Here is a 16,515-nt window from a genome sequence, read left to right as displayed (position 1 = left end):
GCTCACAGCTGAGGAGTGACCATGCTGGGAGGGGCCCGTGGGAGGAAGGAGGCAGCTTTGGCCAATTCACTGTTCTTCTCAAGACCCAACCTCTTAGCTTGTCACTCGGGGTCTACTTTTTGCCAGCCCTTCTCCTGTGCCTTTCTCTGCAGATACCCAGGAGAGGGGAGCCGTGCCTGGAGCAGGGGGAACCCTAGGGGCTGCTCATCCTGTCCACAGGCCAAGGCCCAGCAAGGTGGACTGTACCTGACAGAGATACGCTCCAGACTTGGGAGAGTCACAAGCCCCACCGCCCAGAGGTGGTCACCTGTAGGGCTGGGAAAGCCTATGTTTTAACAAACTTCCAAATGATTCTCACTTGCTGTAGACCCTAGAGTCTGAAGCTCTCTGGCCAGGTGAAGCCCCAGGTCTCTCTCCCAGCACAGATGGTGTGCATCCCACTGGGCTCCCTGGATCTGCAGACTCGCCCACCTGCCCACATCCCTCCCTGGCACATGGCCGGCCGGGCAACTCCCAGGCCTCTGGTCTCGGCACTGCTGGTCTCTTCCATGATTTATGGCTGTGACTCCCACACACACTCCAGGAACAAGAGAACCCAGCACACCATTCACAAATTAAATTCAGCCCTCCTCTCCTCCCAGGTAATGGGCCCATCCGATGATAGAAGAGATTATAAACAGCTATCGTCAAATTAATCTCAATGTCAGAGAAATAATAGCAGCTGTAAATAAGACTGAGTGTGCCTGGCTCACCAGCTTGTTAGGGCACTTTATAAAGCAGGGTAGCACCATTAATACCGCATGGTCTAATTCCCCCGCCATCTGCACGCCGAGGTTGAGCATCGGCCGAGGAGTCTCCCAGGGGTCAGGACCACCACCCAGGGTGGCGGGTGGAAAGCCCAGGAGAGCGGGGTTTGCTGGCCATCTCCTGGACCCACGGCTTCTTCTTCCATCCCTGCCCAAACTGCCCTCATAAGCACAGCCAGGGTTCTCAGGGTTGGGGGGCTGCCACCCATGCTCAGGCCTCCCCATACCCCTCACGGGGCCTCCTCCCACCTGGGTACCCTTCCCTGTCTCACCTCCTACTGACAGGGACCTCAGCCTTCAACCACAGCTCGAGGGCCACCTCCTCCACAAAGCCCCCAAGGCCACATGGCATCCCAAAGGAGCTCAGCCATGTTTGTAGCATCTATCAGCGGGCGCTAGGGCGGAGACCACGGCGAGTCAGCGGCCCCTCCCTCCATAGCCCACACAGCCTCTGCCCCTCTTGGGCTGCAGTGAGAGCGATGAAACAGCAGAGCCCTGAGGACGGTGAGAACTGGGGGCCACAGGGTCTAGGGGGGCACGTGGCCATGGTCAGGCCTGGTGGCGTTACCCCGGCTAAAGTCTCGTGAGAATATTAACTGTGTGAATTCAGTGATGGCGTCCAGCTCACGGGGCTCAAGAGACCTGTCAATGGAAAGAAGGGGAAGCAGACACTGAAGTTGTGTCTCCAGAGACAGCATGCATGGGTATCACGGTGCTGCTGCGTGTACTCACGGGTGTGAGCAGCAAGTGGCTGTGTGTGCCTGTTGTCACCTGTGTGTGAGACTGTGTAACGTGCTGTGTCTACAGATATTTACGCGTGTTGATGAGTGGACATGCTGACATCACGCGGGTGTGTGGCTGTGTGCGACTATGCAAATGTGCGTGATTTGGGGACTGTGTACAGAAAGGCGTGTGTTGGGCTGAGCATCCAGGTGCACAATTATGTGCACGTCAAGTGCTAGACGGGTCATGTGAGAGCAATGAAACAGCAGAGCCCTGAGGACGGTGAGAACTGGGGGCCACAGGGTCTAGTGGGGCACGTGGCCATGGTCAGGCCTGGTGGCGTTATCCTGGCTAAAGTCTCGTGGGAATATTAACTGTGTGAATTCAGTGACGGTGTCCAGCTCACGGGGCTCAAGAGACCTGTCAATGGAAAGAAGGGGAAGCGGACACTGAAGTTGTGTCTCCAGAGACAGCATGCCTGGGTATCACGGTGCTGCTGCGTGTACTCACGGGTGAGTACCGCTCTCAACATAGGCGGCTAGGGAGAAAGCCCACCCCAAGGAACCTGGTGTGTGTCTGTGCTGTGCTGAGTCGCTTCGGTTGTTGTCCGACTCTTTGTGACCCCATGGACTGTAGTCTATCAGGCTCCTCTGTCCATGGGATTCTCCAGGTAAGAATACTGGAGTGGGTTGCCATGCCCTCCTCCAGAGGATCTTCCCAACCCAGGAGTCGAACCCACATCTCCTGCGGCTCCTGCACTGCAGGCTGATTCTTTACTGCTGAGCCACCTGGGAAGCTAAGGAACCTGGGCAAGGTCATAAACATACAAAGGGGGAGGAAGTCCTGAGCAGACTGAGGCCTCAGCACAGCCCTTAGCTCATCCCGGACACACCAGAGCTGCGCATGGGCAGTGTGCCCTTTGTTCCTGACAAAGGCCAGTCAGCCACTGGCAATGCTGATCAACAGGCAACACTGCTGTGACAATTAGGAGTGACAAGGGCCCAGCTGCCCCATAGGACATCTGCCTCTTCTCCCGTCCCCTCTGCAGTCCTCTGCTCCCCAGCCCGCCCTGTGCCCTGCAGCCCCTCTGCCTGCAACACTCTGCCCCCACCTCTGCTCCAATTCAACCCCATGCATCCTCTAAGACTGTGCCCAGCCCGAGCCTCCCCCGAAAGAGCACTCAGCCCATACCTTGAGCCATACTTTCTTGTTTGTTCACATGTTGGTTTCCCACGGGACTACCTTTCTTTAGGGCAGTTAAAGTGCTTGGGAGAATACCTGGCACAGAGCAAGTGCTACATGAGCATTTGCTGATGCTCATGTTATTGTTATCATCCCCATGTCTCCAGTGCCTGGCAGAGTGCCTGGTCCAATTCAGACACACATCTGTTAGGTCAGCTTAACAAATCCTTGATCAGATCTGAGCTTCATCATAACCAGTTGCAAGGGTTACTAGAATTGTTCCCATTTTACAGATGAGAGCACTGAGACTTGGAGGGGTTTTTTTTCCCCTACCCTTTGTTTCCTTTACCAAATTCAAAGTGCTTCCTAGAAGCAGTCAAGGGATCCTATACATGGCAATGACCTAGCAGGTAGCCATGTATAACAATGAGTCTGTAGCCCCACGCTCTGTGCCAGGTGTCACGGTGGATATACTCCATCCACCATCTCACCTGTCACTCAGCCTGGCAGGTAAGATTGAGTACCCAATTCTTCAGGGAGCAGAACCCATGCTTGAGAGGGTTACCCACTTCAGAGGAGGTCACAAGCCCTCAGCTCCCCCCAGGCAGCCTCCCCCCTCAGCGTGGCCGTCCCAGGAACGACACGTTGACTGTGGGAGCACTCAGGCAGTCCGGCTGGGCAGAGGGGCGGGAGGGGACAGAGGATTACCAGGGAAATGGCTGGGGCTGGGGAATAGCAGGGAAGATGGGGACCGGTGTGGGTAGGATGACAATGAAATGAGAGGGCCCGATGCTCCAGAAAAGAAAAAGAAAAATCAGGCAAGGTGACAGCCCCAGGACTCTGAACATTCACCTCTTGGATCAGCTCTGGGCCTCCGTGGCGGGGGCAGGGTGCAGGCTGACCTGAGAGGTTCCCAGGCATCAAGCCGCAGATCACTCCCTGCTCCGGAAACCAGATCCAGTTCCGCCTCCTCCAAGAGGCCCTCCTGACTTTGCCAGGCCCCCGTGACTTCCCAGCGCAGGCACCAACACTGGCCAGCGGCCTCCAGGCTGGGTCATAATTTCCAGCCAGCACGCCCATCAGCCTGGCCCTCATTAGACTGTAGCCTAATCTGTGCATTCTCCACCCAACTCCAGGGGTCCTCAGGGGTCTCCGCAGCCAGACTGCAGGCCAGATCCTATCTGTGCCTCAGTTGCCCGCAGCCCGGCATAGATTCTCAGTAACTGCTTATCCAAGAAAGCTGAGACATGCCCTTCTTTCCCTGTTCCCCGTGCACTCCTTTGGGGCCCCTGAAATTGTTCCAGTGAGGGAGGAACCGAGAATGAACACCTTTTTCTAAGTACTTCCCAGAGGTTCGCATGTCTTGTTACTTTACATGTATCAAAACTTTCTTTCATCCTCACCTCCCCAGGACAATGGTATTGATAACAATTATCTCCAGTTTTTTCTAAGGAAGAGAGTGGGGCTCAGAGAGGTCCAAAGTCACCTGCAGTAGGTGCCAGGATGGACTTAGCGAGTCCCTGAGAGATGGGCGCTTCCTGCTGAGAATCGGGGGACGGGGACAGAGGCAGGTCTCTGACCTCACCCATCCCCACCCTCCTGTGCCTCTGGCTCCTCTTTCCTCCACCCCTCTCCTGGGGGTGGCGTGGGCTGATGAGGGCCCTCGAGGGTGGGATGGGCTGGGGAAAGGCCACCCCAGGTTCCTTTCTGGGCTCCTGGACCACCTTCGTCGTCACACACCCCGCTCACCTGCTCAGGTGAGGGCTGATAGCTGTAGCTCCCTTTACCCACCCTCCCCCCTCCTCCACACCCCCTGCCCCCGTGACACCTCTTCCCCCCACCCCTCCCTCAGCCCCACCCCTCCTGTTGGGGAGAAGGCTGGATTCCTCAGGTTCCAGGGGGCTCAGGCTCCCTCTTGGGGGCCCCTTACTCCCTACCCTGCCCCCTCCCCAACTCTGGCTCTGGCTCTGTGGCCGCCCTGCTTCCTGACAGCCCTGCCCAGGAGCCTCAGTTTCTCCCAGCCAGAAACAGGAAGATGAGAGCTGCCCACCACCCCCACCAGCCAGGCCCAGCTTCCCTAGACCAGCCGACTGGGCTCCTCTTCAGGCCCGACTCCCCTTGTGCTCCAAAGGATGTGAGTGCACCAAAGGTGAAACCGAGGCTGGGCCGACCCGCCTGGTGTCCAGGAGGGGCTCTGGCCACCTCTGACTGCACTGGGGCCAGGGCTCTGTCCAGCTGCCTCTCTGGGGTCCCTCCCTGACTACCAAGTTGGGTACTGGGCCAAGTTGTACCAAGTTGTACCACCAGTACCAAGTTGGGTCCTGGTGCTGGGCCAGGGCTGACTGGCAGTTCGGGGGGCCTTGTAGGAGGGAACCGCCCCGCGGACCCAGGTCTTCCATCCCTGCCTCACTTGCCCCAGAGTTGAACTTCTCCGCGCAGCTCGGCAGGGCCAGGCTGGTGGAAGAAGAGGCCCGCCCAGGCCAGCTCCTGCTCCAGAGAACAGCATGCAGACGGAGGGCCCCACTGGAAGAGCCGCCCTTTGGCTTAAGGATGGCAGGTGTAGGCAGCCCTGGGCCAGGGGATACCCCAACCCCATCAGCACCCAGAGTTTGGGAGCAGAACTAATTGTTCTAGGATGTGGTGGTCTTGGGAACAGGCGCCACAGAGGGGCCCGAGGGCTATGGGGAGGGGGTTGCCTGGAGGCACTGGCTGCTGGGGGAGGCGAGCTGGAGCCCAGCAAGCAGGCTGTGGGGGGAGGCGAAGCCCTGGGAGGGCTTCCGCCCCCTTGCCTCCCACTCAGCAGCCCCCAGAGAAACAGCAGCAGCTGTTCCAAAGCTTCCCCGCCCTTCCTCGAGACAGGTGTTGGCTGAATTCTCACTTCCTCCCAGCCTCAGAGAGCGCCTCCACCCGCTCTCCACCCGGCAGGCCGGTGCTGAGTCAGCAGCGCCTCTTCCTCTCCTCCACTCGGGGAGACCAGCCCCCACCTCCAGGGGGTGCGGCCGAGCCCTTTTGCTGAGGTCACCTGCGGGAGGGCTGGCTGACCCCTGCTCCCCTGCAGTGGCACACCTCAGGAAAGGAGGCCCCAGGGAAGCTCTTGCTGAGGAGCCAAACGGGAGCGGGGGCAGCCCCAGGAGGCAGGAGGGACCCGAGGCTCTGGACCCCCAGCGGGGCCTGTGCTGCCTGCAGAGTCACTGCTGTGGCCGGCGGAAGGGTGGAGCCTCTCTACTGAGCTCCGAGGCATGGCTGCTGCCCAGCGAATGGGCCAAAAGACAATGGAAGTGTAAGTGACTCTCATCCAGAGGAAATCACCATTTTTTTTACAGCAGGAAGGGGCAATTAGGCCAATTATCTCCTCTGGCAAGTTGGAAGTGCAGACCCAGAGCAGTCAGGCTCGCCAGCCCTGTCACAAGGGTGGTTATTGGCAGAGCAGCCTCAAAGCAGGGCTGGGCCCACCAGCCTGAATAATGGGCCATCACTGTTAACTGTTGTCTCTGGCTGGCTTCTCAAACTTCACTTCGCATAAGTCACACTTCATGTGACAAGTCCTGTAAGGTAGACCCATCGCCCCCATTTGACAGATGGGAAAACTGAGACCCACTGGAGGAAGCTGACTGGCTCAAGATCACAGTGGACTTTGGTGGCAGAACAGAGACCAGAAGCCAAATCTCAGAGGAATTTATCCGAAGCTTCCTTCCCCATGCCCTCTTTCCTGCCCCCTCTTTCCGCCCCTTTGGGCCCGGACTGATGGTGAGCAGAGAGGCCTGGGAGCTGTCAGAGTCCACCATCCCCCACCCTCCCCGTGGCCAAACAACAGCTCAAGGGAGGCCACAGACCACACCAGCAGGGGTGGCCTGCGACCCAGAGCCGTTGGGTGCCTCACAAGCCACGAGTCTGAACACAGAGCCACCATTCGAGTGGAATTTGGTGAAGCCAGTCAAAGTGATGCTTGTGAAAACAGCTTAGCAAGACATGAAAGGGCTTTTAATAGGTTAAATCTGAAAAATCAGAGAATGCAAAAGTGTATATTACTGTGTTTACAGCTCTACAAAAAATATGTATATGAGTATGAACAAACTGGTGGAAGGCCTTTCACTAAAGTGATCACAGACAGGTGGACTCCTAAGAGATTTTTTCCCTTTGGTCTATTTTCTAAACTTTCCAAAATGTGAGTGTATTAAAATGTGAGTGTATTACTTGATGATATAACACAGATAGAAGGCATCATGATGACCTAAGAAAACCCAGGAGAGGTGCTCATGACTTGGGAGCCAAAGTCCTTGAAGGGGTACACCTAGTTATCTTGGTGGCAAGCTGAGCACAGAGGTCCCCCAGTTAAGCTGGCGAGGCCTCCTCCGAGCCGGAGTCTGCAGGCTAAAGGACTCACCACCCAGTTCCAGCCCCTGCTCATTTCCCACCCTGGGGTCTTTCTGGTCCACCAGGCACCCTCCCTGTCTCTCAGACTCCCCTTCCAGAGGGTGGAGGCTCTAGGCTGGGGACTTGACCTGCTTCACAGCTTGGCTGGCCGCAAGCTAGACTGAGGCCTCTCCCAAAGCGGACAAACCGATGTCCCCAGATGTGGAGGAAAATTAGGGATTCCTTTCCAGTCAGTGTTTTCTTGGTTTCAAGAGGGTTCCTAACAGTGTGCAGGCCCTGGGAAGCGCTGCAGGGAGCCACAGCTGGCCGGCCAGTCACACCACATCCACTTCTGGCTCAGCCATTCCCTAACCCAAGGCGAGCAGGGGACAACCTTCCCCACCCTTGGCCTCAGTTGTCTCCTCTGGTCCCCAGTTACCTCCTCCCAGTCTGTGTTGAGGAGGAAATGAGATAACAGAAGAGAAGAGCTTTGAATTAGGGAAAATCCACTCTGCAGACAGAGCCAAGCCTGAGGTTGGAGCCCACGCCTCACCCCTCATGCCCTGTCCTTGGCCTCAGCTGCCACCCCCCCACCCCCTCCTTCTCTGCGACTCTGCCCTCCTCCCCACATGGGTAGGCCCCACCTTTTTGCAAACCCGTGGAGGCAATAATCTTGCCACTTGCTGGCCTTGGGTCCCTCTTCTCAAGAAAGATGAAGTTTGATAGAAGTTCAAACTGAGATACCAGAGCACAGCTCCCTGAGGGAGTGCATGTTGGTAGAGAGGTTGCTGAAAGCGTGACCTGCATAACTAAGGATGCAGGTGCCTGGCCAGATAAGGCAGGGAGGGAGAGTTCTTTGAGGGTGTGTCCCATAAATGTCCCATACATTTATCACCTAGTACTCCATCCAGGACTAGAAGTCTCAAATCCCAGGACACTGCCACAGTGCCCTTCCTTCTGCCCCCTTCAGCATCTCAAATTCTATTTATCTACATGCTGAACTAACCTCTCCCCCAAATTGTCTGCTCTGCCCACCATCCCTGCTTGCTTTCCTGGTCTCACATTCTCCCAGGCACGTCCAGACCTCCCCATCCCTCCGCCCCTCCACATCAACTCAGCTCTGTTCATTTCCTCTTATGGGAAGCTCCCCCCCGCCCCCCATAAACCCTCCTCCTCATCCTCTAGACCACTGGTGTGTGGACTTCCAACACCCCTGGATGCCCGCCGTGGACTCCTCCCCAGCTAAGCTCTTCTGGGCTCATCCCTCTACTGGAGCTTCCGAAGGCCTAAGAAACGGATTTCTATCAGACTTTTCTCCCATTTTCTCCCAACCTTACGCTGCTTAACCCCTGGAGTAATGCTCTCCCGAGAACCATTCAAAGACAGGACAAGGGTCCCAATGCTTCCCATAGCTATGCAAGGTGACAGGCCACACCCACACCCCGACACACACACAACCCCTCCTCATAAGTGCTTTCTGTTCTTGCCCAGTCAGCAGAGCCACCTGGCCTTGACCGAAGTCTCCCTCCATTCCTGTCCCTGCCTGGAGTCTTTCTCCTCTCCCTCCTGTATACATACCAACCTTTGAGGCACAACTCAACCCCATTTCCTCAGCACATCTTCCCTGATTTATCTGATCTCTTGGCCAGTATATTCCAAGAGCTGTGCAGGATGCGGGCAGCCACCCAGCATGCCTCGGGACCTGCTCTGTGCCTGGTGTCTTTGAAAAGTCTCCACACACTCTATCAGGTAGATATAATGATGGTCATTGTTTAGAGAACACTCAGAGCAGTGGCCTAAGTTCACCCTTCCTGGTCAAGACTGGATAGGACTCAACTCCTGGACTGCTCCAAGCTCTTCCCATTACACCAATCAGGACATTGTGCCATCCGTTTGGGTGCCGAGGCACCGAATACCTTAGACAGTGTCTGGTTTCCTAAGCATCCATCTCCCAGCCTCAGCATAAGCCTCAGGAGGGCAGGTATCCAGGTCCCACATGGCTTTCATATCCCCCTTCAATTGGCTCCAAGTAGGAATTCAGTGAACACTCATTAACTAAATGAACAAACAAGTGAGTCAGTGAATGAATGACTTAATGAATGAATACATGAAAATACAGGCATTGCAAGTGGTTCAGCTGTGGGGTTATGAATGTTTGCTCTTAGTTCTTAAATCAGCCAGAAAATCTGAGCCTAAGGTAAGCCTTTCCCTCCAATTCTCTTAGAAATATATTGGCTCATCTGTGGCCAAACCATACCATCCTAATAAAAGCAAATTCAGATTCATATTATATTAAGCCAGGACTTTTTAAAGAACTATTTAGATTCATAGAGGAACCAAGGCCCAAGTGTACAAGTAAGTGTCTTATACATTTGAGCAACTGTGGTCAGGAAGGTCTGAGACACCCAAAGTTATGTCCTGAGCTGGAGTCAAGGGCCTGTGTCTCCTGGCCAGGAGTTTCCCATGGCACTTGGATCCAGCACAGAGCTGTTGCTTCCCTAGCTCAGAAAAGCATTAAGTTTTCCAATGGACACTGCAGGCTGCGTATTTAAAGGCGGGAAGGACATGGCAGGTAGGGCAGGAGGTGAGCAAGGAAGAGAGATGAGAGGTGACCCAGTGTCTGTTATCTGCATATTGCGGCATGGAGACTCTTGGTCGTCTTTTCCCCTAGCCTTGAATAATTAATAGTATCTGCCGATTTATGAAAAACTATTATTTAAGTAAGCCCCTCAATTAGGTGGGCCTTATCCAATGCTGGTTTCAGGAGAGAAGTTCTCTTATTCAAAAGGAAAAGTGGTAAATAAAAACCATGTTCCATCTTATTACAAAGTCCAGCGTAGAATCTACAGAGTAGATGGATTTTCCAAAATCTTAAGAGTTAAAATTGATTAAAACAGGTATGTGTCTGTTGGCTGAGAGAGTAGATGCAAAGTACAGTGGCTTTGTAATGACTGGACCATCCAGTTAGACAAAAAGGCTCCTTCAGATGAGTAAGTTTATTCTAACAGTCTAGACAAAAATATGGCATGCATTTGATAAATTGCTAAAACATGACTTCCCAGTAACCTACTAACTTTCTATGTTATTACTAGGTTACTAAACCATTCTCAAAACATTGACCAGATAATTCCAATATAATACATAATACTGGTTTAAAGAAATAAAATCCGAGAGTTGGTTAATAGCCACTGCTCTCTAGGGTGATCACCTGAGTTGGGATCGTTTTCCTTCTTGTTGAGGTTGGTTGGAGGATGGTTTATTTTGCTTTCTCAAACTGGGAACAAAATTGAAAGTTTCATGAAAACCAAAATAAAAGGAGGCGGAGGAGAGGGAGAAGGAGGGAGAGAAACAAAATCCCCAAGATCTGCCTATCTTGCCTCACACAAACTGCAGTACGAGCCTCCGCTGGGAGCTTGCATGTGTGTCCATGTGTCACAGTAAATCAGCTCAGCTTTCCCACCCGGGCTGGGGAGAGCATGAGAACAAAGGGCCAGAGCAGAAAGGGCAGCCATGGGGGAGAGGAGAGCCGCGTCGAGCCACAAAGGAGGCGAGGAAGCGCTGTGGTCAGGCAGGGGTGCGCCCGCCTGGCAGGGAAGGCTGGCAGGGGGCAGAGGCGAGCTGGGAGACAGCCCACAGAGGCGAGCAGGAGGCACCTTGGCCCAAGGAAGAGCGGCTTCAAAATGATGACCCTTTGAAGGAACCGTGAATTTCTTTAATCAACTAATTTCCTCGGTGACTAAAACGCCTCATTTAGCAAGGCTTATTCTGAGCTGAAATTGAATAGGTGTAATTGACAAATGTTTGAATTTGAGTTCCACTCTGGGGGAAAAAAAAATACCTCTCCACTGGCTCCTCAAATATAATTATGGAACAAAGATATATTTTAAGGGCTCTTCTTCCAGTTCAGTTTGGGGGTAGATTCAGACTTCCCTCCTGATCCCCGCCCCCCACAATCCGACAATGACAGAGATCTGGCTTTCTTTCTCAAGAGAGGCACTCCGGCCGGCCACAGATGAGGCAGCTGTCAGGAAACTGGGCTGTAATCAGCGTTCACTGGCTCACAGCCTACAGAGGGCACAGACCCTCTTATTCCTGCAGTAACAGGTCAGGCTGCTGGCCCTGGGATGAATGTGGGAGTGGTCTGCGTTGGTTTCTGTTTCAAACATCTTCCTTATGCAGGATCTCCATGCAAAACTTACATCGTAGGTCCCAACAATTTAAATATGCACCTGGGAGAGGATACTTTCAAATTCCAGATCAAGGCTTCAACTGCATGTAACATGTCACCCCCAGCATGACTTAGAAGGACAGTAAATCAATGAAACAGTAAAAAGAAAAAAAAGACAACTGAAAATGGGTTTTTCAGGCGAGTCTGAAATGCTACAAGATTGCTAGTTAAGAACAGTATCCCTTTTCTCAACCTAAGGGTTATAGCCCATCTCTTCATCAACATCATAAACCGGGTGCCCATGAAACTTGGAAACTGAGATGAAAAGTGGAGGCTATCGGGTGGGTACATAGGTGGCCAAAGATAGGAGTTCTTTCTATGTAATAGAGCTATTTTGGTGTGTCAGGACAACTGACCCATCCCCCACCACAGTACCCAGACATCTACTGTAGAAAGATATGGACTAGATGAGATTAAAGTCACCATATCTGTATCACAAAAAAAAAGGAAAGAAAAAAAAAAAAAACCAGAAGGCATTCACTCAAATCTTACAATGGGAGGTGGGAGTGGTGGGTGGGTGGGTGAGGGGTGGGGATAGAAAAGCAAGGGGGGAAATCTAAACAGCAGGATACGACAATAAATGGGAAAACAGCAAGAGAAAAAGCACACTAGGTTAATATAGGAAACTAGTTCTTTATTGAGAGATTGTATATTAGTATTAGTGGATTCTGTGTGTAACAATGTCGTCATGCACACGATACAAAAAAAAAAGAAAAAAAAAAAAGGCTGGGCCCACCATGCTTCGGAAGGGCAACAGAACAAAAGCAGCGTACAATGAGCAGATGGCCCGGGCTACACGAGCACAGTAGGTTTCAGCAGGGTAACATCTCTAACCGAGCGCTGTACATTGTCAACTGGGGGATGTAAAAAAATACAGATCATGCTTTAGTTTTAGTACAAGAAAAGGTGAAAAAGATACACAACCAAAAGGATATTTGATACAGAAAAAATTACCCACAAAATAAGAACAGGAAGTAATTCAGCACAGCAGAACACGCGATCCCTGTTTAATGGAAAACCATTTTGCTGGGGATTCTTTTTCTTTTCGTTTTTTTCTCTTCTCCTTCTTTTCAGATTGCCAAATGGCAATCTGGGGAGGCCCCTTGGGACTTTACTTTGGAAGGGCCCTCAAAGTAGGGGCCTTATTCTTTCTTTATTGCTGCTGTTTTGTTTCAGTTTTCAAGCAGGTCTGGCCAGCGAGGCAGCAGAAGGGAGCCGGCTGTTAAAGGGGCAGCTCTGAGGGCCAGGGCGGATGTCCAAAGATGCTCTTGACATTGTACAATTAAACAATTAAGACACCGTGGCCAGGGCTCCCCCTTAAGCCAAAGACCTTGCTGCACCAAATTTTCAGAGTAGCAGCAACTATCATTTTATCAAAATTGTTCATATATATATATATATATTTATTATTTTTTGCCTCTGACTAGATGTAATCTCTTCACTTATGCCAGGGTGCTAGCAGGGAGCTAGCTGAAGCCACCCAGATAAGTGGCAAATGGGGTGCTACAGCCTCCAAGCCAAGGCAAAAGGAGTCCACTTAACAGGGATTTACAGTGCAATGTACTCGGCTAAACAAGATGAGATACAAAAATGGTTATTTCTCTACATCTATTCTGAAATGGCCTACATCCTATACTACTACAATGGAAACTAAAAAGAACAGATTTAAGCTGGCAAGCTATCTAATAGTTTTACAAGAAGATTGTGGTTTAGGACCTTGTTGGGTTAAGCATTAGTATCCTCTATCGGAAGGTCATGAATTCTTATCACATTGTGCTAAATTTTACTTACAGCCCGACTAACCCTCAGCCCTTGAATTTCCTATGGGCGTGTTTGCCATGAAAGTAAACTTTGACTGGCAGAATTTGTTTTCTTAGGTGTTTTTTGTTTTTGGAGGGGGGTGTATTAAAAACAAAATTTAAAGGCAGCTGAGCAATTTGAATTTCAAAACATGGAATCAGCATCCTGCAATGGTATTTAGAGATTGGTGGTATTAATGAGGATGATAATGATTTAATCAGGATAATTATACTTTCAGGCTCAACATCCATCTTAATCATTTTTGAATTTCTGCCTAGTGTAATGTTCCACACCCGTTTTAAACGGAAATGCCAAGTAATGAGATATAATTGTGTATTGGGGGAGGGATTGGCATTTCAAGGGAGATCTCACCCAGCCCCCCCCATTCCTATTCTTCACACATCCCCTCCACCCCTGCCCCCCACTGCTAGGCTGGCCTGAGACAGGGGATACTGCCGCTTAAATAGCAATGCCTTCCTCAGATGGAGACAGGAGATGGTTAAGAGGGGTGTCACAATACAGCTAAATGCGGAGGCAGAAGGGTCACAGCGCACACAGCAGCGAGTTGACCATTCACTGAGCTACACAATGAAGAAAAAAAAAAAGATTTGATAAATGCAGAATGTCATCATTCTATCATCACACAAAAAACTGCGGTTCAAACAGGCCTAAGGGGGTCAACCTTGCCTTTTAGGTTCTGGGGAGAGGCTGGGGCTGGGGACAGCTGGGCTGGAAGAAAGAGGGCCGGGCTTTCATTCTCTGGCCCAACAGGGCCCCTGGGGCGCACGAAGGCGCTGGCCCGCGACCCCACCCCCCACTCTGACTTGGGGGAGCAGCCCTGGTGGCAAAGGGAAGACATCATTCCGTGCGTGAGGGAGGGGGGCCGGGGGAGGGCTTCAGCCAGGAGGGATTGAAGCAGACGTGGAGTGGGAGAGGATAGCAGAAACATTTCCAAGAAGAGCAATGTGAGTCCAGAGGCAGAATGCAAAAAGAAAAATAATAATAATGAATCTAAATGCATCTCGGGTTTGCTTTGGGAGGTGGGAATTTTTGATTAAAAGAAAATGGAAGAAATGTGAAGCGGGGAGAAGAGGGGGAAAATCAAGCTATTGTTGTTAGCAGAATGTAAGGGAAGGGGGATGTGGGGAAGGGGACCGTGCAAACACATCCCATATATCACAGTTAAAAACAAAGCCGGCGCCGGCCTGCTGCTTTGTCAACGCCTGCCGGGGGCAGAGGCCTGGCCTGGGGGCAGCATCCCACCGCATCCGCGCACACACAGCGCAACACCCAAGGGCCGGCACCCTTCTCCGGCCGGCCGGGTCCAGGGGTGCACAGCAGTGCACGCCTGACTCTCCAAGGCGCGCACACACTTGCACACAGTCACATACACGCGCGCACGCACACATACACACACACACACAAGCATCTTGAACCCATAAATACAACTGTCATACAAAGACCATGGTGTGGGGGGTGGATAGCAGAAGGGCGATACACAAAAAAGGGTTAAAGGGGAGGAAAAGATGGGACGGGAAATCGTGCAAGTGCCCACGAGAAGGTGGGGGCTGGGGCATGGGACAGGGCAGATGCCAGATGCGAGCTAGGCAGCCATCGGTATCAGTGACTAAATAATGGAGAAACACGAACACAAATGACATGAAACACACATACATCTCAAAAAAAAAAAAAAAAATCACAGAAAGCCAAGTAGGCTTACACACACACACACACACACACAGGCGCGCACGCACACAGTCATGTATCTCTCTCCGTCCTTCGATCACACAGGGCTAGGTATTGGGGGAAGGGGCTATGACTGGGGGAACCGCGTCCGCCGCAAAGAATAAAAAATTGGGGCCGGGGAGGGAGGGGACTCGAATTCGCCAAACCCTAACTTCACTGCAAAAGCTCCCACGAGGGCGGCCACCTCCACACTCGGGGTCCCCCAGAAGGGAGAGGGGAGAAGCCACCGCTCGCCCCGCGTCCTCCCGGGTGTGCCCTGAACGACCCCCCCCCTCAACCCGCCGCCCTCGGCGCCAGCCCCCGCCCGGGTGCCCGCGGCGATCCACGCTCGGAAGAGGACCCCGAAAGCAAAAAGCGATACCTCTGTTTCGCACAGAGCCAAACACTGGAAGCACGAGATAGCCGACGTGGACCAGGACCATCCTGGCTCCTCGCGCGGCGGCGGCGGCGGCGGCTGCGCGCGGGCCCTTTGTGGCGCGGCTCCGGGGCGCGGGCGCGGGCGGCGGCGGGGCTGCGGGAGCCGCCGGGGCGGGAGGCGGGGCGCGGGGCGCGGGCGGCGGCGGGGCGGCGGCTGGCGGAGAGACAGATGGCCCATGGAAAGGCTCCCTTCCCGGCCCCTCTCGACATTCAAAGGCGCTGGGGCCGCAGCTGCCGCCACACAAAGGCGCGCCCAGCCAATGGGAACGGAGCGCAGCGCGGCGCGGCCTCGCCGAAACCGCGGGGGACAGCGGGGACCGCGGGCGCGCGGGTGGCGGGGGGGCGGGGGTGCAGGGAGGGAGGGGTGATGGCTGAGAAGCAGCGGGCGGCCAATCGCCGTAGCCCGCGGCCGGGCGCGGGAAGGGGGTCAGCCCCGCGGGGCTCCTGCAGCCTCGCGTGGGTCCCTGGTCGCCCACGGGCCGGAACGCGCGCGCGTGGAGCGCCCTGCACCCAGACACGCGCGGCGTGCACACGGAACGTGCACACACCGAGAGCGACGTGCACCCAGACATGTGAAGGTGCCTTCGTGCGTGCGGAGAGACAGGCTCGAGCGTTTCCAGTGCACACGACCCAGAGGTCTTTGCACAACGCGCCCGGGTCACTCGGGGACGTGTGCATGGAGGCAGGCACACGTGCAGAGCCCGACTGCGGGCACAAGTGGAGCTGGAAAGCGAGCAAGCGCTGCACACGGGACCCAGGCACTGTCACACGGGCATGCACACACCGAAAGCCTGGTTAACCGAACTCGTGCCAAGAACGCATTCCCAAAGACACACAGAGAGGACACACAATGCAGATATGCACACTTCCAGGCTCTCTGCCTGTCGCACCGCTGTGATGCTTCTGCAGAGCACAAAGCTCACAATATGTATTTGCAGAATGGAAAACCCTGTTCCTAGACTGAGATGTGTGCACAGGTTCCATACAGAGACATGCTCACCCCAGAAAACCATTCGACCACCATTCTCTGCACTCTGACGGAGGTGCAACCAGCCATGTGCACAGACACGCCCACTTCCACTGCTGACAGGCACATATGTGATATCAGGGTTAGGAGGCTCCTCAGAGTCACACGTGGCCGCCCAGCCACGGGGTCTCATGGGTCCTGTGGCTGGTCTGCCAGGTACAAGCAAGACAGAAGCAAAGAGGCTTCACCCAGCAGCCCAGTTGTCAGGTGGACTGCTAAGACCCGGTTCCTAC

The 16,515-nt window shown here is 53.6% G+C and overlaps 1 protein-coding gene across 1 annotated transcript in view; it reads right to left on the bottom strand.

The window, feature by feature from the left end:
• The window catches only part of RNF165 (ring finger protein 165), a 116,972-nt gene extending 101,591 nt beyond the window's left edge, over positions 1 to 15,381 (bottom strand). Inside the window, exon 1 of the mRNA XM_024984469.2 lies at positions 15,200 to 15,381. Coding sequence (XP_024840237.1) covers positions 15,200 to 15,260 — 61 coding nt within the window. The 5' untranslated portion in view covers positions 15,261 to 15,381. The remainder of the gene's footprint in view (positions 1 to 15,199) is intronic.
• Between the last annotated feature and the right edge of the window lie 1,134 nt (positions 15,382 to 16,515).

Source organism: Bos taurus, chromosome 24 (genome assembly GCF_002263795.3).
Source record: "Bos taurus isolate L1 Dominette 01449 registration number 42190680 breed Hereford chromosome 24, ARS-UCD2.0, whole genome shotgun sequence".
Lineage (NCBI taxonomy): Eukaryota > Metazoa > Chordata > Mammalia > Artiodactyla > Bovidae > Bos > Bos taurus.
Note: the sequence above shows the minus strand (reverse complement) of the source record. Positions and strands in the feature narration are given on the sequence as shown.